Genomic DNA, 26,568 nt, shown 5'->3' with positions numbered 1-26,568 from the left:
AGTGGACCCCCACTTTAAATGATATGTGAAAATCGGAAGAATATTTTCCAGTCAGCACAATAAAAATAAATTTACGCTTGCATACATAGCTTAATTAATACGTACTGTTATATGTACATACTAATTGATATTTCTGTTCACTGACTTTTTTTTTTGGTTGTAAAATTTAAAACAGGAAAAATGATAAGCAGTTAATAACAAAGAACGCAGCATGCACAAGTTGCAACAAATACGATACGGAGTTGAGTTTCTGAAAATTTATTTATGTTTTTTATATATGATTGAATATTTCATGGAAGGTGAAACACATTTCACCATAACGTGAAAACCCACAGAATTCCAGCTAACAGTACTATTGCAAATGCAAGAAGATAGAGTTTACCACATGTTTATAATTGATTACGCTAACAGAAAAGACCAATAAACCGGAAACTGCAAACTGTTTTTGTTTTATGGTAGTGACCTCCAGAAATGTGCTTTTGAAAAATACCATGAAGGTGACAACGACTAGCGAGTCAACAGCAGGGATTCACAAAAAGGACTGGAAACGTTGAAAATTACATCTAACATTTTCCCAGCGCAAAAGCTCAAAAATACTGTGTTATGCGACATTGCCAGCAATTCTCAAACCGTGTTAGAGCGAAACCTTGTTGTAGAAGTAGCGTGTTGTGCAAGGATTATCACAATTTATCAATCGTGTTAGAGTGAAACAGTGTTGTAGAAGTACCGTGTTATACGGGCGCTGCCTGTATTTGTAAATATAGTAATTTAGTATTTTGTAATTATTTTAAGTATTTGTATAGTTTCTAATTATTTTAAATATTTGTACAGTTTGCAAATATTTCAGTGAAATATTTTAGTCCTGCTCTTTGGGATGCAACAATATTCCTCATGCATTATGAAACCTGAAGCAAAAGGCCTTTTCCTAAGTGACCTAAGTAAATGCAGGTAAATAAATAAATTTCAAATAGTGAAATTTATTTGACCTTGAAAATGCCACACACTACAAATGCACAAGTAAATAATTACATAGGTCATTTCCTGATTAGATATTGATCATAGTGACAGTGTATTTTGTCTGGCAGCACCAGGGGTCTCCCCCAAACTGTGCATTTTTATTCTGTGTAGATTACAATACTCTGCATAAGGCTAGGGTGTGTGTGTTAGTATGTGTTTTGTGAAGTATTAGTGTGGGTTGTGTTGTTCCTCTGGCCACTTACACCCCCAGTTTTCATCACCACCACTGGGAGATGGGCCAGGACACATTAGGAGAGAAGAAAGCTCTGGGTAAACCCTAGTATACCTAGGCATCCAAGGAGAGCCCAAAAAAATTTATTGTAAAGGAGATAATGGGGAGATAGGAAGAGGGTGGGATAAAAGGAGCAGAGAACAGACGGGGCAATAGTTGAGGCACTCGTCTGATTTGAAAGGAGAGACAGTAAGGGGACTCCTGGTACAGGATGCCCATTCTGGTCCAGAGGGTGGGAGTTGAAAGTGAGCAGTGGGGAGACCCAATTGTCCCAGGTGGTAGGAATAAAAGAACATAGGGAAAGAGATTCCTATGATGGAGCGTACTTTTTGCAGCTTTGTCCCACACTGGCCTGGGGGTTACCCTAATGGCCACACCATGCCAGCTAGGAAAAGCTACAGCATGGTGTCAGCTTGGATAACCATAAGGCCCTTGAGGGCCTGCATAGCCATCAAGTCTGTCCAGGGAAGAGGCTAAGATAGAATCCAGATATTAGTTCCACAAATATTATATAAATCATATAACAAGTGCTGTATTACATGTATTTTAAAATTGTATATTGTCTTATATTCTGTAACATAAATCTGTATCTTCCCCCAGCTGTAACTGGGTGTCTCCTAGGAGAAATAAAGATAATAATAATAACAACAACATGCAATTAATAATAGCTTTCATTCACTCAACATCCACACAATTTTACTTTTTAGTTTTTTCTTACACTTTCTCTTTTCCTTTTATATATATTAGATTAAATTTCGATCAGTGTCTTTTACGTAGAAAAGCATGCGCGGGAGAACTGAAAAATTCAGTTCTCCAGTGTAATTATCAATTGCTAACTTTTCCTCATGAATAGCAACAAGACAATCCAATCCTATAATCTTCTAACAGACTTCCTTATGATATAAACTAGGTGTGCCCAACTAATGGGCCACAAGCAGCCTGCAACCAAACTGCCAGCTATCTGTTATCCCTACCCCAGCTCAAAACTAGGCTGTTACAATTTAAAACTGACTTTTGTAAAATTTTTTTTTTCTTGGTCAGTCATACCACAAGAAAGAAAAATAAATATATATCTTTATTGCAATTAGCAAAAATAAGCAAATTTTACATGGATGTCTGATGCAATGCCCATAACAGCAAAAATGCTAGAGGTTTAACATAGACTATAAATAATAATAAACGGCTACAATACACACACATTGAAACTTCTGATAGAAAAAAAACTTTTTCAGTACAGCTCCTGGTTCACGTGTAACAGTTTGAATAGTTGAACAGTATCTTTTCACTTCATATTATTTTTTCCCCAGGGATAGCTGTATAAGGGTGCAAGAATTGCACACCCTTTCCCAGACTCATAACTTTCTTGTGGGGGGATGCAACTTAATAGACACCCCCTCAGAACTCTCCATTTGCATGTAGGGGTAACAAAATCATTTTGGTTCTAGATGAGCACATTTTTCCATGTATACATTTTATTTCATGATTTTAAGTTTATTTACAGAAAAAGATCCTTTGAATACTAAAAAAAAAAAAAAAAACCCCAGAAATTTCAAGATTAAGTTTTTAGTTAAAACCATGCAAAAACTTAGATATTTGTTGTTGTTGTTGGGTTTAAAGACACAAGGGCATCTGAGGCCAAATTGTGTCTATTCATTGTTTAATTGCATGACCCTATCTTTATAGTTGTTAAATTATATACTTTTGTATAGGCCAATACATTTTAAGTATATTAAGAGTTCTTCAATATTTGCATTGTTTCCTAGTATATGAGATAAGTCAGGTGATACGTTAAGCCTGGAAACTGATTGAAAAGTGTTTGACCAGATGGTTGAATGCAAGGGACAATCAAGCAGAAAATGGCGCACAGTAAGCCGAGTGTTACAGGATGAACACTGAGGTGGGACTTCTCCCAATAGCAAGTGGAGATGGGTATGATGTGTATGTCCAATTCTTAGCCTTGCCAACACCACTTCCTCACGTCTGTTTGGTCTGAAGCAAGAGAGCCACAGCTTTGGTTCTTGTTTTATTTGGTAAAGTTTGCTGTTAGTATTTCTTTTCCATATCTGTGACCAGTTGTGGTAACATGCTTTACGAATAACAGGTTTGTAATCAGTGTATGGAACCTGAGGATGTTGTGAGAGAGTGGGTTGAGGATGTTTAGCGGCAAAGTCTGCACTTTCATTTCCCGGAATGCCAGAATGGCCAGGGATCCAGCAAAAGCAGATTGACTGATTGGACATACTACAGGAAAATAGTTGGGAATGAATTTCTTTCAATGTAGGATGAGAAGAGGAGAAATTCTTCCTTATGGCATTGATAGCACTGAGGGAATCCGTGTAAATTATTGCGGGTGAGATGCAAAGTTCAATAATCTTACTAAGTGCTAACTTGATGGCATAAAGTTCAGAAGTGAAGACACTGCATGATAAAGGTAGTGTGGCTGAAATTGTACATGTAGGAAAAACAGCTGCAGCACTTACCATACTATCAGTTTTGGACCCATCAGTATATATTTTACAGAAATCGGAGTTAAGAGTAGCATGAGCAGAGTGCAACTGTCTCATGTTATTGGAAGATATGACATTCTTCCCCCACTGGAGAAAATGTGTGTCATGTGAGGCACAAACATACGTCCAAGGTGGAATAGGTGCAGTTGTGTTCTGAAAAATATCAGCTAAATCAATGTTCCAACTCAGAATAAGATCTTTGATCCTGAGAGAAGCAGGTCGATTTTCATGTGGCTTATTCTCATAAAAGGAATCCCACCGAGTGTGATAAAGATACTCCCAACTGGGGTGCGATGGAAGACTCTGGATCTTAGAAGCATAGAAAAGCAATAATGTTTTTCTACGAAGATGTAATGGAGGCTCGTGGGCTTCGATACAAAGACTTTGCATGGGAGAAGTCCTGAATGCCCCCAGAGCAGTCCTCAGGGCACTGTGCTGGATGACATTCAGCCGGTCTAATGTGCTTTTCCTAGCTGAGTCATATACGGGAGAACCATAATCTAAGCGTGAACGGATCAGAGATTTGTACAGGTGAAGTAAGGAGTACCGATCAGCTCCCCACGACATGGATGAGACTGATCGAAGCATGTTCAACTGTTTTAGACAAGTAGTTCGTAGATATGTGATATGTGCTTGGAAGTTAAGCTTACTATCTAATATCAGACTTAGATATTTAATCTTTGTTCCAGCACAATTATGTTTCACTCGGTCCTACAAAACACCAAAGTAGTTCTATTTTTTTCCTTCATTAACACGATCTAGCTATCATATCATCCTTTAATAATTCTCTTACTTCAACCAATGCTAATAGAAGTGAATGAACATTAAATATCACCAAATAAGTAAGTCAATAATGCCATCTTAGGCAACCACAATGGATAATGCATAAGGAGGGAGTTAATGTCAGATGTGCCAAAAAAAAACTACAGTGAAGAGAAATGGTTTAACTATCTTCAAAATGGAACTAAATGTCACTTCCGTTCTTTCTCTGGGTAGCTTTAAAAAAAAATTTTTTTTTTTTTTTTTTTTTTTAAATTGACAGTTTAAATTCCCATGCCTCATATCTGACATTACTTCAATTTAAATGGACAAACATTAATTTCTGATAGTATCACATGAAATTAAAAAAATCTTACCTCCTAATTTTAGATGTTCAATATTTCCTGTATACTGACTATAATGAAAAAAAAGCCTAGCTTGACGTTCACAACACTGGATAAAACCATAAGAATGCTAGAAGAAAATAAGAGTGTTAATAGAGGTACACTCACACTAGCATAAAAGTGTCAAGACTTTACTTTAGTATACAGACATCAGACAAAAAATTAGTCACCCATGCAATTTTTCAACTAATAATATGTAATCCCTCCTTCAGTATGAATCACTTCAAAATTCTTGCTGGTAGAGAATGAACTAGTTCCCTTAATTTATATCAATGCTGAGCAGATATTAATAAAAACCATTATCAATATTATTATATCTGCCCAGTTGACAGATACCATGTAGCATCTTAAACTGTCACAGTCCCCTTTCCTGAAATTAAAACCTGTGTCTTTAATTACTGCAATATTTCTTCATCATCCAAGTGCATTATCACTACCTACCAATGGTGCCTCTACCATTACTGTTCTTTTATTCTCTACATTTACTGTTTCTTTTATTCCTTTTCCCCTCCCCTTATCGTCTCTGCTCAGGTTTAGCATTTGATGCCTTGGACTGCACTAAACTACTTCCCTCCCTTTTCTCCTTTCTTATTTCTACATTCGTTTTCTTGTTATTCTATTTAACATATATCCCCCCCCACCAGTTGGCAATTTGCATTATTATTATTATCTATCTATACATTAAAAAAAAAAAGTTTTCCTCCTAGTGACATTTATTCGAGCCAATACATCACTACAAATGCAATTAATTATTGACAACTGCCTCCATAACGTTCACCAACCTTGTGCACGTGATTCGGTGTCTAACATTTGATGTTCCATTGTAACGTTTTTGTATATTTGTATATTGTAGTTAAATATTTGTATAGTTTATAAATATTTTAGTCCTGCTCTTTCGGATGCAACAATATTCCTCATGAATTATGGAATCCAAAGCAAAAGGCCTTTACCTAAGTGACCTATGTAAACACAGGTAAATAACTACATAGTGATATTGGCTGAAGTCCAGTATAGTACACACCGGCAGGTACATGGATGAAAGCGAGGAAGATGGCGATAATTGAAGGTGAAGGCACCTTCCTTTTCGATTGTTTTGTAGTCAAGGAGGGGGGCTAAGTAGGATGTTTATCCCTCTAACCTGCTGTTTTAAAATGGGAAAAAGAGTTCCAGATTTAAAAACAGCGGCAAATGTGGGGAAAAACACCCTAGGCATATCAACCTAGGAGGGCAATGGCATCTGCCAATCACTATTTTGTTCCTGTCTGTTTGTCGAAATATGGAAGTCAACCTGTTAATCACTGCTTTCCCACTGTTTTTCTTGCCGCCACGTTGCAGGGTGTAACACCGTTCTGCAGATTTATCGTGATATTTATTCGAACTTGAGAATGCCATGCACTACAAATGCACAGGTAAATAATTATATATGTAATTTCCTGATTACATATTGAGCAGTGTGTTTCGACAGGTGTGACTTTTACGTAGAAAAGATTTGACTTATGCCATATACCTCTACATTTTACATAGAAAAGTGTGTGCAGAGGAGTGGTCGAGCAAAGCCCCCTAGTTATTATTATTTATTTTATAACTTCAATTAAGTATGTAATTCAATTACATGCTCAACAATACACTCAATGGAAATTCAAAACAAACAGAACTTTAATTACACTCCTAATGAAATATTTAAAATTACAAGAGTTGTTCAAAATGGGATCTAGTTCTACATCCTTCAGATGGGACTACTCCCAAATCTTCTGTTTAATGGATTTACGCAATCTGGGCCACAGAATCAATGATTATGTAATACACGAGAAATTTTGGAGGGCAGCAAAATTGGAGGACTGTATGGTGCTACAATCTAGTTGTTTTTTTAATCATACTTCGTCAGAGCTCTTTTGTGTGCTCATTCACAGCAGAACTGAATAATACTTGTATGTTATTAGTGAAGTCCTCATAAGATAGACTGTCAAAGATACTCTACAATAATTATTTACAAGATCTCATCACTGATTAATTCAGCTCAAATTTTAAGCACCTGTTGCCATGACTCTACAATGAAATATTAATTGCTCATAGTACTCTCCACTATATTAGAAATAAAATATTTCTTCAAATCTACTGAAGCACATATGCTGAAGCTATGTGCTTAATCACCTGTGTGATTAAGCAACACAGCTTCATTATAACAAATCCAAAGTAACCAATATGTTAATATTGTTATAAGTTCCATCTGCGACTGCTGCTAACATGCAATGCTATTATGAAAATTTATCTTTACAACTGAACAATCCATTTTTATGACTACTAACGCACAGATTATTATTATTATATTTTTTTTTTTGTGTGCCTAGCTAGTAGTGGATGAATAGTATAAATTTTACTTATAGAATTTTTTTTCTTTCATTTCATCAGATGTCTCCCAATTGCCAGGACTCTCCTGGGTGTTTAATTTGTGTGGAGCAATGAATAATCTTCTGATCTGATTCTACCTCCTTCCTTTTAGGAACGTCAGATGAGACTTCTCCCAGATCTTCCGTTAGCTTAACTTCTGTTCAGGGAAAATAATGAAGTCATAGGTTAAAGAAGCAATGCTTGTTTGTTTGTAGGCTTTACGGTGCAAGGGCAGTGAGGCCATAATGCACCTAAGAAGCAATGCAATACCAACTACACAGGACTGCAATTATACTACAGTCACAGCATGGATTTGTTAAGGAGCAGTCTTGTCTGACCAATCTGACTGGATACTATGATGCAGTAATCAAGTAACTAGATGCAAAAAATAATTTTAACATCATATACTTAGATTCCAGAAAAACTTTTGATACCCTTCCATATAAAAGACTGATATAAAAATCAGGGCAGTGTTGCATTAATGGCAAGTTACTACAAGGAATAAAAGAGTGGTTGAAGACAAAGGGGTTATCAATGCAGTCCAAGATGGTTTTGATGCTGGGTCCATTTGTGTTTTCGGTATTTATTAATGATATTGAGAAGGATATATCAGGCTCAATGACTATGTACAAAGATGATATAAAGGCTGGCAGGCTGGTTAATGATAATAATCAAGGTAAGCTACTGCAACAAGAATAAGAAAAATTAGGCAAATGGCTTGAGAAATGGCAGTTAAAGCTTACATTGACAAAGGCAAGGTACTGTATATGGGTAACAGTAAGCCCAGATTAGTCAACCAACTGTGTGGTACTTCACTCAGGGTAGTGGAAACAGGAACTTTGCTAGCAGGGATAACGAGGTGATTATCTCATTGTATAAAGCAGTGGTTAGGCCACATAAGTACTGTAACAGGCCTGGAGGCTTCATTTTACAAATGATGTAGAGTTGCAGGAATGGATACAGAGGGGAACAAAGGGATGCTATTACCAGTAAAGGCTTCAGTGGTGCAAACTGCAAAGTCTGGAGACTGAGCACCTGCAAGGTGATCTGATTGAGGTGTCGTGGCTTTGAATGGATTGAGCAAGCTATTAATGGTACTCTTCCTCTTGCTCAGACTACACAAGAGGTAACATAAATTCAAATTGAGAAAGGATGATTGCAGGAACAAGCTTCCATCTGTTTGAATTCTAGATAAACAAGAGAGGTGGGATAGGTGAAACTTTTTTTTGTGCTGATGTTGTATAAGCTTGCTTTCTTGTGTCATTTGCCACTACTAATAAGGAAGCATCTAAGACTTATATTTTCATTATAATGAAAATTTCATTAAAACTATTTGTTCTGATAATTTCACTGTATTGCTACTTAACTGATAACAACAACAACAAAAAAAAAAGATGCTAAAACCCATTGAGAGAATTATATTATTCAAAACTCTTATTTGTAAGGTTTAAATGTCTCTAATTTTCCAAGGTAGTTAACAATAAGTGGCTACAGTTTTAATATTACATTTATGTTTTAACTCTATGAAACAGCTAAAATAGCTCAGGTTGCTAAAAACATAGAAAGCATTTTATAATTATATACTTACTAAAAGTTTTTCGACAATTCCTGCTTCCCGTAATCCACCTGCAGATCCCACAGGACTGGATGAGTTGCTTGAAAAATTATTCTGATTGTTGTTGCTATTATTAGAAGATTTGCTAAATGATGGAGAGCGCTGGTAGGCTAGCATTGCACTATCTTGGATTGGCGGCTGGAAATTCTGCATAAACAATTTCATTAATCATTATTTATCATTATTTATCATTAGTAATTATTATATTAATGCCCATCATATGGCATGAATTTTTAGAAAGGTGGTTAAATGATTTTGATTTTGTTACCCCTCCTTCCAAAATTAACTTGATAATACACACAAAAATGTGTGTTTTTGTATCATTCTTGCATCATCTGGCAATGTTTGAAGGGTAGGTTGGATGACCTCAAATGAATTAAAATGGAATGGGGGACCATCAAGCTCTCAGCTGCCGAACTCAATGTCAGAGCTCAGACTTGTGCATCAGGCAACACAGCAGCAATTCCCAAAGCAAAATGCACTGGTCTCACAAGAGGTAGTTATTTTCGCTGTCTCTATTGTCAGGGAAACAAGAATTATATTGTGGAAGAAGGATAGGTGGAATGGGACTAGGTTATGTCTGCCAGGGGCAATAGTAGATGACATTATAGAGCAGATATCTTTTAAGGGCACAAAAGGAGATATTGTTGTACACACTGGCACTAATGATATTAAGAGTAGGTGATCTGAGGACTTACTTAACAAGAACACAGCAATGATGGGAAAAAGTCATCAGTTAAGATTGAATTTGAAAGTTTGCCCAGACACAACAGGAGAGATTACATGTTGACAACCTTGTCAACAAATTCAGCCCTGAAGAGGTGGAAGGCTCATGGGCTAGGATTTTTTCAGCATAGTCTGTGATCGTTAACAGGATTTGATTTGATAGTTGTTGGCGCATCGGCTTCTGTGGCCATATTGCACTTCCCAAGGTTTTTGCAGTACTTTGATCCAAGCCCGAGGCAGGAATCGAACCCGCGACCTTTAGGTTGCCGGGCAGGTACTTTACCCACTCGGCTAGCCCGGTCGGCTCGTTAACAGGAGACACTGCTTTTACAGGAATGGAATACATAACAGAATAGGGTGCAAGAATATTTTATTTGCTGATGCTATTGAGACAGTGAGAGATGGGTCAGAAAATTGTTAGCTTGGATGGGGGGAACACAGACTAATTGCTTAACTAGAGGCACAGGCAGAAGTGAAAGATTTTTGTGCTGCTTCTACTGGAACTTGCAGCAGCCTGGAAAGCAAGGTATCAGGGATTTCAAGCTTTACTGTGGGTCATCATCGTACAAGTAAATACATGGGCTGTGTTGGAGTAACTAAGATAAAAGAACAGGCACATGTATACTTGCATGTACACTAATGCTAGGAGCACAATAAATAAATTTTAATGTATTAAGTCATCAAATGCAGACAATGGATAGCGGCAACATGGTGTCACCCATACACCAGCAAAGCTGAATTTGAATATGGGGATTACAGAGCATATAGGAAGGACAAAGACTACGCAAGGGGTGGACAGGTTATGCTCTTAGTTAAGAAGTATATTAAATCTAACACAGTTGTTATTGATATTATTATTTAGGAGCATTAGCAACTAAGGCCATATTGCTCTGGGGATATGCGGTGGTCACTCCCTGACCTTTCCGCATCCTCCGTATTTGTTGGCTCACGGGCTCCGGTCTAATCAAGAAGCATGTGCTACGCACTGCTGCTCCAGCCCACCTGGCTATGGAGGCGCCATCTAACACAGTGCATCCAGTCAACATGACTGACCAGTGCACTGGAAAAACCAAACAGTAGGAGTGTGTTATAAGTCTAATCACTGAGAGTAGTATACCAAACAGATACAGAGAAATAGTGGGCCAGTAAATCAATGTCTTACAAATGGGGGATTTTAACTTTCCAGATGTTGACTGGAATTTGTGGGTTGGTCACTCATGCATAAGCAGGAGTTGTGGATTTCTTGGATGACTGTTTTCTATAGCAGCATGTTAGAGAGGCAACAAGAGAAAGCAATACCCTTGATCTGGTTAAGAGCAGTGATTCTTCCTGCATTAAGAATCTGCAGTAAACAGCTTCGGAGATATTGTGTCTCCTTGTCGAACTCCTTTCTCGATTTTAAATTTGCTACTGTCTTTGTCTAGTCTAATAAAGGATGTAGCACTCTCATATATTTTCTTCAAAATCATAATATATGGAGTATCTGTGCCTTGTCTTTCCAGTGCCCGGAACATTGCCTTATGCTGTATGGAGTCAAATGCCTTTTCATAATCCACAAATGCCAGGCATAATGGTGTTTTATATTCATTTGCTTTCTCCATTAGCTGTGATATTACGTGAAGGTGATCCATAGTTGAGAATCCTGTCCTAAAGCCAGCTTGCACTTTCGGTTGATTCTCATCAAGTATTCTTTCTAATCTGTTAGTAATGACCCTTGTGAACAACTTGTAGATATGGGATAACAAGCTAATTGGTCTATAATTTCCAATTTCTAATTTATCTCCTTTCTTATGCAGCAAAACTATGATTGCATTATTCCACTGATTAGGCATCACACCTTTTCTAATGCACTTTGTGATGAGCCTTGCCAGTTTTTGTGTTATGTCTCTTTTTCCCAATTTTGACAACTCTAAAGTAACTTCATCTTCCCACGGGGCTTTCCGATTCTTCAATGCATGTTCTACCACATCAGGAAGAATATCGGGTATGTCGTATGTGTTGCTACTTTGCAATCCATGTTCCCCACTTCTGGTATCATTCCCTCGCTCCTTGTATAATTCTCTATAGTAGTCTTCTGCTATTTGAATTATGCCTTCTCTGCTGTTTATAAGTACACCATCGCTATTCTTCAGTTTCAGTATCATTTGTCTTTCTGTATTACTGCTCATGGCTGCTGATTTAAATCCTTTGTTTTCCCTTAATACTTGTTCTACTTTTCTTGTGTTAAATCTTCTTATGTCCTCCCTGAGTCTCTTTCTAATGGCTTTGCATAACTCAGTATACTCAATTTTCTCCTTGTCAGTGTTTTTCTTGCTCTTCATTTGTCGTCTTTGGTTCATCATGACAAGTGTTTCTTGACTAATTTTTTCTTCTTTGGATTTCTGTTTCCCTATAGGTTTCTTGGGTTTTATCACTTTCAGAAAGTTGTAATATTCCTCGTCGATATCTTGGTCCTGAGCAGTCTTCAGATGCTCAAACTTGTTCTTAAGTTCCAGTACATACTGCTTTTTCTCCTTCTCTGTCATTTCAAAGACCTTTGTATTATTTACTCGAGACAGTTTTTTCCTTTCCTTTATCTATATCAAGTGTACATCTTACCATTCTGTGATCACTTCCAACATTTACCTTATTCAGGACGGTAACATCATTCACAATATATCTTCTGTTAGTGAGGATGAAGTCGATTTCATTAGTTGTTAATCCATTTGGACTCTTCCATGTCCACTTTCTGTTCACCCTTTTCTTGAAAAAAAGTGTTCATTACTGACAGTCCTTGAGATTCTGCAAATTCCACAAGTCTTTCACCTCTTTTATTTCTTTCACCAATTCCAAAATTTCCTATAGTTCCTCTTTCTGCGCTGTTTTGCCTTTTTCCAACCTTAGCATTGAAGTCCCCCATAATAATAGTGTAGTGGGTTTTCTGCTCATCTAGAAGACTCAATTTCAGTGTACATTTCTTCAACCTCTTCATCATCATGGCTCGATGTTGGTGCATAAATCATAATAATCTTTAGCTTGTACCTCTTAGAAATCTTGAATATTAGTCTTGACACCCTTGGTGATGTACTTTTGAATTCCAAAATGTTGTTTTTAAAATCTTTAGGGACCAGAAACCCAACTCCACCTTCACTCCTTTCACTGTTTCCATTAGTGTACAGCAGATTTCCACTTGATAAACTTATAAGTGATTCATTTCTTTTTCTTGTTTCAGCCAAACCGATGATATTCCAATTCACATTTTCTAATTCCTTTTCCAACTCTAATATTCTGTCTTCACCGATGAGTGATCGTACGTTATAACAGTCCAAGTTCAGTTTCTGTGCATGGCAGTCTGGTCGTACCCACAGATTCTTAGTACCCTCTGCTTCCACTCTGATCCTCTCGCTGCTGTAAGAGGGAGAGTGAAAGCTGCTGGGGACTGAGGGCCATTTGTATTGTTGTGCTCTCACTGCTGGAGGGTTTGGTCTTTTCCTCTTCACGCTGACCAGGCATCTTGAAGAGAACCACTCTACACATTCATTGCCACCTAAGTGACGTAACAGGGCTTACCATCGAGAAGGTGTGCATGAGTGGATTTTAGCGAGGCAGGCCAACCAGACTTCTCCTAAAACTTCTGTAATAGAGAGATATTGGATCCATCAGTGTTTTAGGCTGAGTGTTTGATAACACACAGGATACCTGTTTCCCTCTATTGCACAATTATGAAAGAACTTAGGAACAATTCACAGAAATGACAATACACACACACACAGTGCACATGCAACCCAAGACACCATTAACAATATGGAGAAACTTCCTGATTATCTTCCCTAACCTCAACCTCTAGAAATTTCCATTTTGTTGGTTCACTTAAACAAGTCTGTGGAAAGTATTTTTCAGTTTATGCATGGTAAAAACAATGTTGATCACTGATCATGATGTTGTTTGTTTATTTGTAGGCTTTACAGCACAAGGGCAGCAAAGCCATAAACTGATTATGATAAAAACTGACATCTTTTTACACAGCAGGGTTCAAGAGCTTAATAAATTGAGGGGCCCATCAAGGTCTCAGCAGACCACATCAATGGCAGAGCTTGCACTTGGTCATCACGCAACACTGCGGCAACCCCCAATGCAGAATGCGCTGGTTCCACAGGAACTAGTAGTTGTTGGTGACTATTGTCAGGGAAATGGAGAACATGCTTTGTAAATAGGATAGGTGGAATAGGACCAGAGTATGTCTGCCAGGGGCAAAGGTTGATGATGTTGTAGAGCGGATATCATCTTTTAAGGGCACAAAAGGTGATATAGTTGTACACATTGGCACTAATGATATTAAGAGTAGGAGACTGGCAGGATAACTTAACAAGTACAGGTAACTGTTGAAAAAAAGCCGTGAATTTTAGGGCTGAATTTGAAAGTGTCTGCAATTCTGCCCAGACACGATAGCAGGGAGTATATGATGAGAGCCTTGTCAATCAATTCGGCCCTGGAAAAATTGTGCAGGGCTCAAGGGATAGATTTTTTCAGCCTGGTCTGTACATGTTAACAGGAGAGACTGCTTCTACAGGGATGCGATACACTTAAATAGAAAGGGTGTAAGAATATTTGCTGATGCTATTGAGGCAGTGTTAGGTGGGTCTGAAAACTGCTAGTTTGGGGGGATACAAGGACTAATAGATTGACAGTAGCCACTGGCAGAGGTGAAAGTGATTCTTGCACTGCTTCTATTGGAATGAGCAGCAGCCTGGAAAACAAGATGCATGATATTTCAGAGACTGCTGGGAGTCATTGTGTTACAAATAAACAAATGGGCTGTGTTAGGGTAGCTAAGAATAGGAACAGGTGCATATAATACTTGCATATACACCAATGCTAGGAGTTTGGTGAATAAATTTGATGAATTTGAGGTATTGCTCAAAACATCAAAGGCAGATATTGTTGGGATATCAGAGACGTGGTGTCACACAGATATAAGGAATGCAGAACTGGAATTTGGAGAGTATAATGTCTACAGAAAGGATAGACAGGATAGGAAGGGAGGAGGGGTTATGGTATTATTTAAGCACATAAAATCCAAGGAAGTGAAGCCAGATGACATCGGTGGACAGTGCAGTGTCGAGTCAGTTTGGTGTGACATAGGCATAGGAAGATCAAAATTGAGAGTAGGAGTGTGCTATAGGCCTAATGACTCTGATGAGTATAATAAGAAACTGTACAGGGAAATAAAAGTGTGGGCCAGTAAATCAGAGTCTTATAATGGGGAATTTTAATTTCCCAGATATTGACCTGAATTTGTAGGTTGGTCACTCATACATTAGCAAGGCATTTGTGGATTTATTGGATGAATGTTTTCTACATCAGCATGTTCGGGAGGCCAGTAGAGTTAGTAACACTCTTGATCTGATTATCACTAGTGATTCTTCATGCATTAAGAATCTGCAGATAAAGGAACCACTAGGTGGCAGTGATCACAGTGTGCTGAAGTGAGATTTACCCAAAGAGGTAACTACCTTTCAGGGGTAAAGGGAAAGGTTTTTGCTTTCGTAAAGGCAACTACAATGGTCTGAGACAGTTTTTAAATTCTATACAGTGGGACCAACTGATGATGTTACCAACAGCAAATTTAAAATGGGAAGCATTCAAAGAACTGAGATCCATTTAGGCCTAAACTCAAGGTTTAGGCCTAAATGGATCTCAGATGAACTAATGAGACATATGGCAGAGAAGAAAAATGCATGAGATACATATAAATTAATGGGTGACATGGAAGCCTATGATAGATATAAGCTGGTCAGTAACCAAGTCAGAAAGGAGATTAGGCAGGCAAAGACAGATTATGAGAAATCCTTGGCAAAGGATGCAAAGAAAAACAGAAAAGAGTTTTTACCTATGTAAACTCTAGAAGGAAAGGGCTGAATCAGATTGTTCCACTGGATAGTATTAGTACAGGCATATGATGCAAGAAAGCAAAGCTTATGCAGCATCAGCCAAAAAAAAAAAACTTCCACTTCACCCCTCCATTCGTTCAAAATAGCTGTCCAGCTGAGCCTTAAACTTATTTAGGCTATCAACTTCCACAACAAGGGATGGAAGTCTGTTCCACCAACCAACTACCCGCTGGCTAAAGGCAAATTTCCACACATCTATCCTAAATCTGTCTTTCTTCGATTGGAATTTATGCCATCTCAGGTGATTATTCTAAGCAAGAGGAAGAATCCCATCAGCATTGAGCATGCGCAAACCACCTCTTTATATACACCTTTATACACCTCTATCAGATCAACTCGCCGGTGCCTAGTCTCCAGACACTGTAAGTTGCAAAACTTAAGCCTTTCTTCATAAGAGCAACCCTTTGTTCCATTCACTAATCTTGTTGCAGCAGCTCTACATCCTTCTTGAAAGGAGGCCTCCAGACCTGCATACAGTACACAAGATGTGGCCTGACCATTGCCTTATACAATGGAATAATCACCTCCTCATTCCTGCTAGAAAAATTCCTGTATATCATTGACAAGAAACCATGAGCTAACTCTTGCAGCCCATCTGCACTGCTCAGAGAACATATCTGCCTGCACGATTACCCCCCAGGTCCTTTTCATTCTCTACCACTGTCAGTGTGGTTGATAGTTGTCAGAGTTGATGCATTGCTCTGGGGTTGCTGTTTCACATATGTAGTACTTTACATTTGTCAATGTTAAACTTTGCCACCTCTCAGCTCATCTGCTCAACTTTTCCAGATCCTGTTGCAGCAACATAGCATCAGTAGTTTCCTTAACAACCCTGTCAACCTTTGAATCCTCTGCAAACTTGGACATTAAGCTTGATATACCATCATCAATATTATTTATAAATACAGAAAACAATAATGGACCCAACACTGAACTCTGAGGGACTCCACTAATAACATTAGTCCATGATGAGCAGTGTCCATTGATTACAACTGTCTTCTCCCCCTCAACCACCCCTTTATCCATAGCAGCAATTTGCTTCCAATGCCACACTGCTCCAATTTGTGAAGCAGTCTTCCATGTGCAACAGTATCAAAAGCCTTTCTAAGATCCAAGTATATAATATCAAAGTTATTCCCTGCATCCAGATCTTTTTATAGTAGTAGCAGAAGTAGAGGGTGGTTGGGTGGGCCACTAATAAAACTATGGCTGCAAGAGTCAGAACTGGTTATATAAAGACAGTACTATTCGTAAGTAAAGATTAATTACCAAATGTTTATAAAAAAATGCTAGAACTACAGGAACATCCAGGGGAATTTTGTGCTGCCATAAGCAATTACTTTGCATATGGCAGGGTTTTAATTTAATTTATTGCACAGACTGCTGTAATAAATTTCTTCTTAGCATAAGAATGCAGAGAAATCTTTTCTATTTTCTTGTTACAAGACTTATGCAAGTGCAAATTACACAGCAGTCTCAACGAGTTGGTAGCATATGCACTGCATTCAGGCACATTTACTTATCAAATAACATACCTCAGAAGTTTTCTTCTATACTGCACACAAGTGTTTACAAAAACTTTACCAGGTGACAAGTAGCTGAAAGGTGGAATTTGTGCAGCACTTTTTTTTAAAGGGAGGAATGGGTATATGAAAAAAAGAGTTTAGCCTAGCGACTTTAAATGATACTGTAATAATTAAAGACAAACACCAGCCAAGGAATAAAAAATTATTACTATAAAAATAATAAAATAATGTGATACACTATCGGAAGACTAAAATATTACAATAATTTATGATAAAATAAACTACAATAAAACGTTTAAAATATACCAAAGCAATAAAATTATCTAAAATAAACTGGATTAAAAGCGATAAAACCAGAAGCTTTCGGAGACTGCCGTCTCCTTCAACAGTATTCGACATTAAATTATGCAGAAATGTCCTCAGGAATATTCCTGATGAGGGCTAGGCTAAGCTGCTGTCTCAAATTTATTTTGAGCATTATATCTATAGAGACAGTGTGTGTGTGTGTGGGGGGGGGGGGTAAGTAACTGGGGAATCCAAAGTGAACCTCAGATCTCCTAGGTACCAGAAAGATACACATCAAAAGTTTGGTGCAAATCCAACTTTTCCTTCAAGTTATAAGTTTAAAGAGGAATAAAATATCAGAAAAGAAATAAAATTAGGGAGACATTTCAATGAGGTAATTTTTCCCATAAAGGCATGATTTGTAATGAATTACAAATGACGACACAACTTTACCTTTAGACCTCATCTGAAGGGAGACGTCCTTTAAATGGCAGTCATTCCACGTCAAATACCATCAAGAGAAAAAATATAGCTAAAAAAAAGTATAATTAAAAATGTTTATATGCAGTTGTAACAACAAGCACCTGAAAGTCTGAGTGGACAATATCTTTTGCAGCCATTTGTGTTATGGGGGCACTTTTTATTATTTATTTTTATTCCTAATAATTATCTTGTTCATAAATATATTTTGGTCTGTACAGTACAGGGAGGTTTTCTGACTGTACTAAGATACAATGACCCACAATGCATCATTACCTGCATTTCCATGGAGGTCAGCTCCACCGATAGAGCATGCATGGTAAATCATTTTCCTCTGGCACTGAATTATAAGAGAAAGTGGTCAACTGATTGGCAACACTGGTAGTGCACTGAATGCACTGGAAACAATGCTTCTTCAGTAAACACAGGATCCTGGATCTTTTGTTAATTTAAGCTTTATGTTTTATATTATTGTTTGATTTTCAAGTTATCAGCAAAGTATTGAGGCAATATCACTACTGCCTCAATTCTAACCTAATGCTAGAATAGGAGTTTACCACTACACTACTTTTACTGCTATTGGTAAACTCAGCAACCCTAGACCTGTATTTTCAGAGCTTGGTTTTTTTTTTTTTTTTTTTTTTATTGTTTTTGCCTGATATTAAAATGTGTTAGTTTGATAAGAGTTTCAAAAATGTTCTAAAAGCTGCTCAGTCAGCTTCCTCCACTTTATAATTCATAGCAAGAGCATTAATTTTTAGCAAAGTTTATTGTATTATTTTAAACATGTAGTTAGGATGAGAGATACTCAACTGTTAATTAGAATTAGCAAAAGTCAACAAAAGCTAACATCAGCTTTGCACATAACCAAATCATGAAGATTTGTGACAGTAGGTCTACTGTTGCCATATGTATATAGCCCTCAAATAAAAAAAAATAATAAAAAAAAGAGGAAGGTACTTCAATCAAAGATGGTATAGGTAACTAAAATCCACCTACACAATAACTTCATTGTTTAAAAAACAAAAAAGATTAAGTTGGAGGTGGAGTAGAAAATAAAATATTCACACCCAACCATACCATTGGTGTTCATGTGGTAAATATCCCAGGTTTTATTTATAAATGCAATTAAGGTTTTTTTTAAATAACCAATGTAGTTATGAATACAATAATATACATTAATAGTATATTATATTCATTTTGTTTAATCAACCAAAATTCAAAAATTTTAAATCAGAAACTTTATACTAGAAGCCATAATAAAAATGCTTAAAAATTGCAATGTGAAAATAATCCTAATATGATGTAATTAAGAGAAAAATAAATACCCTAAAATGTGAACCAAAAAAAAAAAAAAAAAACAGTATTATTATGCAGGCTGAACAAATTGAAAGAACACTACACTACATAAAAACATTTTAAATTTTATTAAATTAACTGAAAATTATCTGCAACATATAAACTCTGTAATAGCATCACATATGAAAAAGCAAATTCTTGACATTAAAGGTTAACATTTTTAAAATTACACACTGAAATTAGTAGAGATAATCTGATTGTTTTGTTTTCTGAGCAGAAGCAATTTTTCCAATAATATAATAGGCCTGTGTGTTTTAACAGAATTTAAATGTCGGATTATGTCATCACATATAGCATACATGTGTAAATCAAATTGCTTTAAATCCATGTGATTTATTTTGTAATCCATTTTGATAAAATGCAAGTCATCTTTCTAATTAGTATCAGTCCTAGCCACCAGTTATTGAACAATCTTCCTCTCTCTCAAGAAAAGCAATCAATTAAAGTACAATTTTTTGAAAATAAGATTTGAAACTCCATATAACCTCTTCATCAGCAGATTGCAAAATGCTGATTGTATTATCTGGAAGAAACACCATAAGTATGTTTTTATTTCAAATCTCTTTTTCAATCATTCTGTGTGCTGCACAATCTTATCCAAAAGTCGTCTTAACCAACAATTCCAATGAAGCAGCTCAGAATCAAACAGGCTCACATCACTCAAGCCTATTTTTTTTTTTTTATTTGCATTATATCGAAACAGTTAATCATTTTTTTTAAACATTTTTTTAATGTTTTTGAAATAGTGGATTTTTAGCTTTTCCTATATGACAAACACTCTTCTTTGCTATTCCATTCAAATTAACACAAACAAGAACTAAAATGTTTTTTTGACAGTTTTACCGACTACCCTGAATTTTAATGTTCTGGAATTAAGAGTCCTGTCTCATCCATATTAAAAATGGATTTGTCAATCCTTCATCCACTTAAGGCCATACCGAATTTAACCACTAATATGGTCTGTATTGTTCATGTCTTTTGCTTCATCTGTAACTTTTTGAAAACATACGATTTTAAATTAAAATCTATCCACCCATCAAAATGATTTTAATTCTAAAAATAATGTTAGAAAATGTTTAGCTTTAATCATTAAAAGATGTTTCACTTATCTGGATATTTTCACTCCTTTTGTTGTTTAAGCCATTTTAAAAGCACTACAATGTTATCAGAACATTCTGATTTATGTATATAGGCAGTTCTCGCTTTGAGTTTTTTTTTTTTTTTTTTTACCAAAGTATCAAGTATCAACAAAATCGAAAATATGAACATTAATTGCAAAAAATGAATGTTAAAATTCATAAACACCACATTTCAAACCAAACAATGCAGCATACCCAGCTTTAAGATATTAATTCGTTCCAGAGACACCATCGTATCGTGAAAATATCGTAATGTGAACCCAATAACACATCATTTTTTGGTAATTCATTCCACGACCTTGGAAGTTGAAATTTTCGCTATATAACTCTCTAAAAGATAATTTTTATAGTGTAAATTGTATTAGTTACATTTCAAATCACTAAAATGAACTTCACCAGGTGACTTTCGTAGATGACTTTCATCAACCGGTGAAATACCACCACTTTGCTTATTGGAGGCTTGAAGTGGTGAAACCCATGTTTAGTCTCTAGAGCAAAGTTTCCGGCATCCCCCTCCCCTCCATACTTCTCCTTCAACCCATGCACGGTACTAAGTACTATAGGTTTTGATACCTTTCGTGTTTGGGGTTTTCATAAAAAAAAAAAAAAAAACACTTTCATCGTTATCATATGTTCTGTTATAAGAACAAATTTTGAATGCCTTTGTGACATTTTTCTAAAGCACATTTCTGGAGGTCACGACCATAAAACAATAAAAACAATTTGAACTTTCCAGTTTATTCAGCTTTTCTGTTACTGCAAGCAATTATAGTAAACTCAATGTTATTGCATTTGTGAAAATATAGATAGCTGGAATTGTGTGGTTTTTTGCGTTATTATGGTGAAATATGTTTCCCCTTTACTGAAATCTTCAATCGTATAAAAAACAAATAGATTTTCAGAATCTTCTCTTTATTCTTTTTTTTTTTAAGCTTCGTAAACTTGTTACTTTGCACAAATCACGTTAGTTGCAATTTGTGCGTTCCGTTAAAAAATGCTTATGTGTCTATTGAAATTTAAAGAAAACAGAAGATTATCTTGGAAACAAATGCCTCTTGAAGCATTTCTGAAGAAGACAACTCCTTGTGCAACAAACCAACTAGTGCAAGCCAATAATGAGTGATCAACGAGTGTGCATTTAGTCGATGAAGAAGAATAAACATTCTTTAACATTTGTAAGTCATAACTTCTTTATTATTATAATTTGCTTAATTTTACAGGCTACGTTTTAATTTATTTGGATAAATCAATCATTGTTTAAACAAACTAATTTCATTGATGAGAACATAACCCCTATTTTTAACATTAGGTTTATGGGATTTAATTCCCACTTTAAGAGCACTAGGAACGAATTAACTCGTAAAGTCGAGAACTACCTGTACATTTAATTTTGCTACAACTTTTTTCCCACTGAAAGACTAATTTCTTTTTTAGTCTTTAATTCCAAATTGTGTGCACCATTGAGTTCAGTAACTTAAGTTCAACACACTTCTTACTGTTTGACACATCTTTAATAACTTGCATTTTATCTTCAACACTTAAAACTTTGTTTGTCATCCATTATAACGTACTATACTATATGGCAGCAGTTCCCCAGGGAACTCACAGGGGCACCATGGGATATTTTAAATTTGAGGGTAACAGCGATACTCTACATCTGCCAGACACCGCACAAACTACTCGCTTGAGGTAGTTCACAGTTTTAACATTAATTATTAAGGTTTTTTGGGCCTAACTAAAGGTTTGTTAAAATTAAAGTATCCCTATGTAGAGAGCTCTGGAGAGTTCTAAGGCTCATAGTGAAGAGAAATTTGGACAAGTACAATAAAGAATGCACTCGCCATTTATTGGAGAAAAAAAAATTAGATCAGCATTTTGTACAGCAGAACGTAACATGTCAACTGGATCGTAGCAGCATAATAGCAGCACATGGCATCTAATGCTGTCCTTCAGATCTGCCAGAGTTTGACATCCTTCCCAATATACCTGGTTCTTCAGAAAACCCCACAACCAGAAGTTGCATGGGGTGAGGTCCGGTGACCAGGGTGGTCAAGATGTCTGGAAACAACAGTTGATCACCTGTTTGTCTGTTAAGTGTTGCCTTGGCAATCTTTGGACATGACGGTAGATGCTGTTGTGCACCATTTTGCATGAATATGGTATCCTGAAGGCACCCACGTTGTTGCAAAATTAGCCAACATTTCATAATATCGCTGTCCAGTGACGGAACAGTTGTGCAGTCCACTCGGTGTTACCTGTTAAAAAAATATGGCCTAATCATGAATGTGACTGTAAATCCACACCACACTGTCACTTTCTGAGAATGCAACGGGCCCTCTTGGATAACTCTAGGGTTTTCTGTTGCCCAAATGCGGCAGTTTTGCGTATTCACTTGTCCGTTTAAGCAGAAGTGGGCTTCATCACTCCAAAAGATGTTCCACGGCCAAGTGATATCCACTGTCATTCGTGCCAGAAACTGAAGTGCGTATGTGAAACGAATATCTGCATCATCACCATGCTTTAGCACGAGCATCTTGTTCAGCAACACTTGATGCATTACTAGCCTTACAGTGGAATATGGCATTTCCACTTCACGAGAAACAGCTGGCACACTTGTGCTACCGTATGGAGATTGACTTGATAAATCCATGACAGCCATAGCCACATCTTCAACAGGAGTCCACTTGTTTTCAACCTCTACCTGGTTGAACACCAAGATGTCCTGTCTTCAAATTTTGCAATCATTTTCCAGACAGCACAAACAGTCATAGGTCCACGCCTTATGTGCTTCTGACGCCGGAATTCTCTGATAGCCACAGCTGCATCGTTGCTGTTCTGATAGTACAGCTTCACTAATAGTACCTTTTCCTGCAACATTGGTGGCATTTCTGCTGTAGTGCAGGCAAAAGGCGTCTCCGTGGCCAGGTGGGAAGGAGCAGCAGTGCGTAGCACACGCTTCTTGATTAGACCGGGGTTCGAGCCCGTCACCACCAAATACGGAGGATGCGGGAAGGTCAGGGAATGACCACCGCATATCCCGGAGCAATATGGCCTTAGTTGCTAATCCTCCTAAAAACCAAATAACAAACAAATAACAAATAACAAGCAGGCAAACATCTACTGTATGAGTTTGCAGAGACTGTTCTGCTTTTATACAGTACAGTAGAGCTGAGTAGTGGCACTGTGCCAATAACTTACGATTATGCAAATAATTGTAAGTTATTTGCATAATCGTAACTAAGATGGTTACAAGCCATACAGTGAAAAATTTGGTAACTAATTTTTTTTCCCCAATAAATGGCAAGGGCATTCTTTATTGTACCTGTTGTCCAAATTTCTCTTCACTACGAGCCTTAGAACTCACTCCAGAGTCCTCTACATAGGGATACTTTAAATTTTCCAAACTTGCACTTAAACGGAACTGTCAGTATTTCTTTTGGCCTGGGCACACCATGAACTGAGAAGTTTAGGAACCTCTGCTATATAGTATAAAAACAATGTCTTAATCTTTGCAACAGGATGATGCAAATTGACCAGAATTCAGAAAAGTGTTCTTGAGCAGATAGTAACAATATATCTGTACATGAAGCTTATTTTGAGTTCTCATATTAAACTTGAAGTTACCAATTTCCCATAGAAAATTCACTTCCATATTGAGGCTACATAGAAAGTAAATTTGTAGTACAGTATTAAACAAGCCATAAGGAATGGCTCAGTTAGATAATAAAAACTTTTCACATATACATATGGCATCAATAACAGCAGTGTTACATCATCTAATGCTTGCAAAATTTAGTTTTGTGAACTTGTGCATAAGGGAGCTGTATGTGATTATGACTGCTTCCATCACCATTTACTGTGCAGTGTAGTAAAATGCCAATATAAAATTTTAAAAGAACAGAAATAGTTGAATTAAGTTTTTAGGCAGTTCTTAATACAGATTTCACTGTTAACACACTATTCTGCAAGATGCAAAAGAAAACTAAAAATAAGTGGGGTTAATTAGACAGCAAATACATACTACTAGTTAGTTTCCTGAAAATCGGTGATATGACCAAGGTAATTTTGAAGTGATACTGTAACCAAAGTAAAATAACACAATTTGAATGTAGATTTTTGAACTGACTTAACTGATGCACAGCTGAATGTTGCCTTTGCTGGTAAGAAAGAATTATGAATTAGAATATTATCTGGTTATTCACTTAAATTAACTATAATCTACTATTTATAAAGATTAGACTGTTTTATCGAAAATGTAACAATTTAATTGAATACTTTAAATTTACACACACACACACACACACACACGCACGCACGTGGATGAGATTGTTTTCTGCCAACTCAAACTTCATGCATTAAGAATCTGCAGATAAAGAAACCACTAAGTGGCAGTGATCAATGTGCTAAGTGGGATTTACTCAAAAGAGATAACTACCATCAAGGGTAAAGGGAAGGGTTTTTGCTTTTGTAAAGGTGACTACGGAGGTCTGAGACAGTATTTAAATTCTATACCGTGGGACCAACTGATGATATTACCAACAGCAAATTCAAAAGGGAAGCATTCAAAAAATTAATCTTGGAAGCTACTAGGCTTTACATAACAACTAAGAAATATTGTTCAAGGTTTAGGCCTAAACAGATGTCAGATGAACTAATAAGACATGCGGCAGAGAAGAAAAATGCATGGGATACATATATATTAATGGGCGACATGGTAGCCTATGACAAATATAAGCTGGTCTGTAACAGTCACAAAGGAGGTAAGGCAGGCAAAGGCAGATTATGAGAAATCTTTGGCAAAGGATGCAAAGAAAAACAGCAAAGAGTTCTTTATGTATGTAAACTCTAGAAGGAAGGGGGATTAATCAGATTGGTCCACTGGATATTGATGGTTCAACTGTTGATAATCCTGATCAGGTGGCTAACAAGTTAATGAGTATTTTGCATCTATATTCACACATGAGGAGTTATTCAGGGAGGGGAATGCCAGAGGTGAACTAAACTCTGGCAGTGAGCTAGATGATTTTGTAATAATTGAGAGGAAAGTGGAGGAGAAATTGTTGAAGATAAACATAAGAAAGGCACCTGGGGTGTATGGGATCTATCCAGTTATATTAAAGGAGGCAGCAAAGGAAGTAAGCAAACCCTTAACCATAAGGATTTGCTTACTTCTGTTCCAGGGAAATTAATGGAGACACTGGTTAAAGCACTGCAGGATCATCTAGACAAGACTTCAGTTATAGCTCGGACACAGCATGGGTTTGTTAAGGGGAAGTCTTGTCTGACCAATTTGATTGGACACTAGGATGTGGTCACAAAGCAACTGGATGCAGGGAAAAAATTTGATATCATATATTTGGATCTTAGAAAGGCTTTTGATACTGTTGCACATGGAAGACTGCTGCACAAATTGGAGCAGTGCGGCATTGCAGGAAAATTGCTGCTATGGATAAAGGGATGGTCGAGTTGGAGAAGACAGAGTGGTAATGAATGGACACTACTCTTCATGGACTAATGTTATTAGTGGGGTCCCTCGGGGTTCAGTGTTGGGGCCATTGTTGTTTTCTGTATTTATAAATAATACTGATGATGGTATATCAGGCTTAATGTCCAAGTTTGCAGATGATACGCAGGTTGGCAGGGTTGTTAATGACACTAATGACAGTACGCTGCTGCAACACGACCTAGAAAAGTTGAGCAGATGGGTTGAGAGGTGGCAAACATTGACAAATTATAGTGCTATATATAGGAAGCAGTAACCCCAGAGTAACGTATCAACTCTGCGGTACTACATTGACAGTGATAGAGAATGAAAAGGACCTGGGGATAATTGTGCAGGCAGATATGAAGTTATCTCAGCAGTGAAGACTGTCTGCAAGAGTAGCTCATTGTGTCTTGTCAATGATATACAGGAATTAGGTGATTATCCACTCGTATAAGACGATAGTCAGACTATACCTTTAGTACTGTATACAGGTTTGGAGGCCTCATTTTAAGATGGATGTAGAGCTGTTGGAATGAGTACAGAGAAGGGAAATAAGATTAGTGAATGGAACAAAGGCTTACTCTCATGAAGAAAGAGCTTAAGTTTTTGAAATTAGTGTCTGGAGACGAGGCACCTGTGAGGTGATCTGATTGAGATGTATAAAGCCTCGAATGGTTTGAGCATGCTCAATGCTGATGAAATTCTTTCCCTTCCTC

The 26,568-nt window shown here is 36.9% G+C and overlaps 1 protein-coding gene across 3 annotated transcripts in view; it reads right to left on the bottom strand.

The window, feature by feature from the left end:
- Unr (cold shock domain-containing Unr) overlaps positions 1 to 26,568 on the bottom strand; it is a 344,942-nt gene that overhangs the window by 249,444 nt on the left and 68,930 nt on the right. For 2 of the 3 annotated variants that reach the window (XM_090387109.1, XM_090387110.1), the window contains exons 3-4: positions 8,896 to 9,069; positions 4,893 to 4,989 (exon numbers count right to left, since the gene is read on the bottom strand). In XM_090387109.1, coding sequence (XP_090243235.1) covers positions 4,893 to 4,989; positions 8,896 to 9,069 — 271 coding nt within the window. Of the gene's footprint in view, positions 1 to 4,892; positions 4,990 to 8,895; positions 9,070 to 26,568 lie in introns of those variants that run through there. The other variant, XM_090387111.1, reaches the window with a different exon arrangement.

Source organism: Mastigoproctus giganteus, chromosome 13 (genome assembly GCF_048544385.1).
Source record: "Mastigoproctus giganteus isolate SK-2022 chromosome 13, ASM4854438v1, whole genome shotgun sequence".
Classification (NCBI taxonomy): Eukaryota; Metazoa; Arthropoda; class Arachnida; order Uropygi; family Thelyphonidae; genus Mastigoproctus; species Mastigoproctus giganteus.
This window is presented reverse-complemented; position numbering and strand designations above follow the sequence as displayed.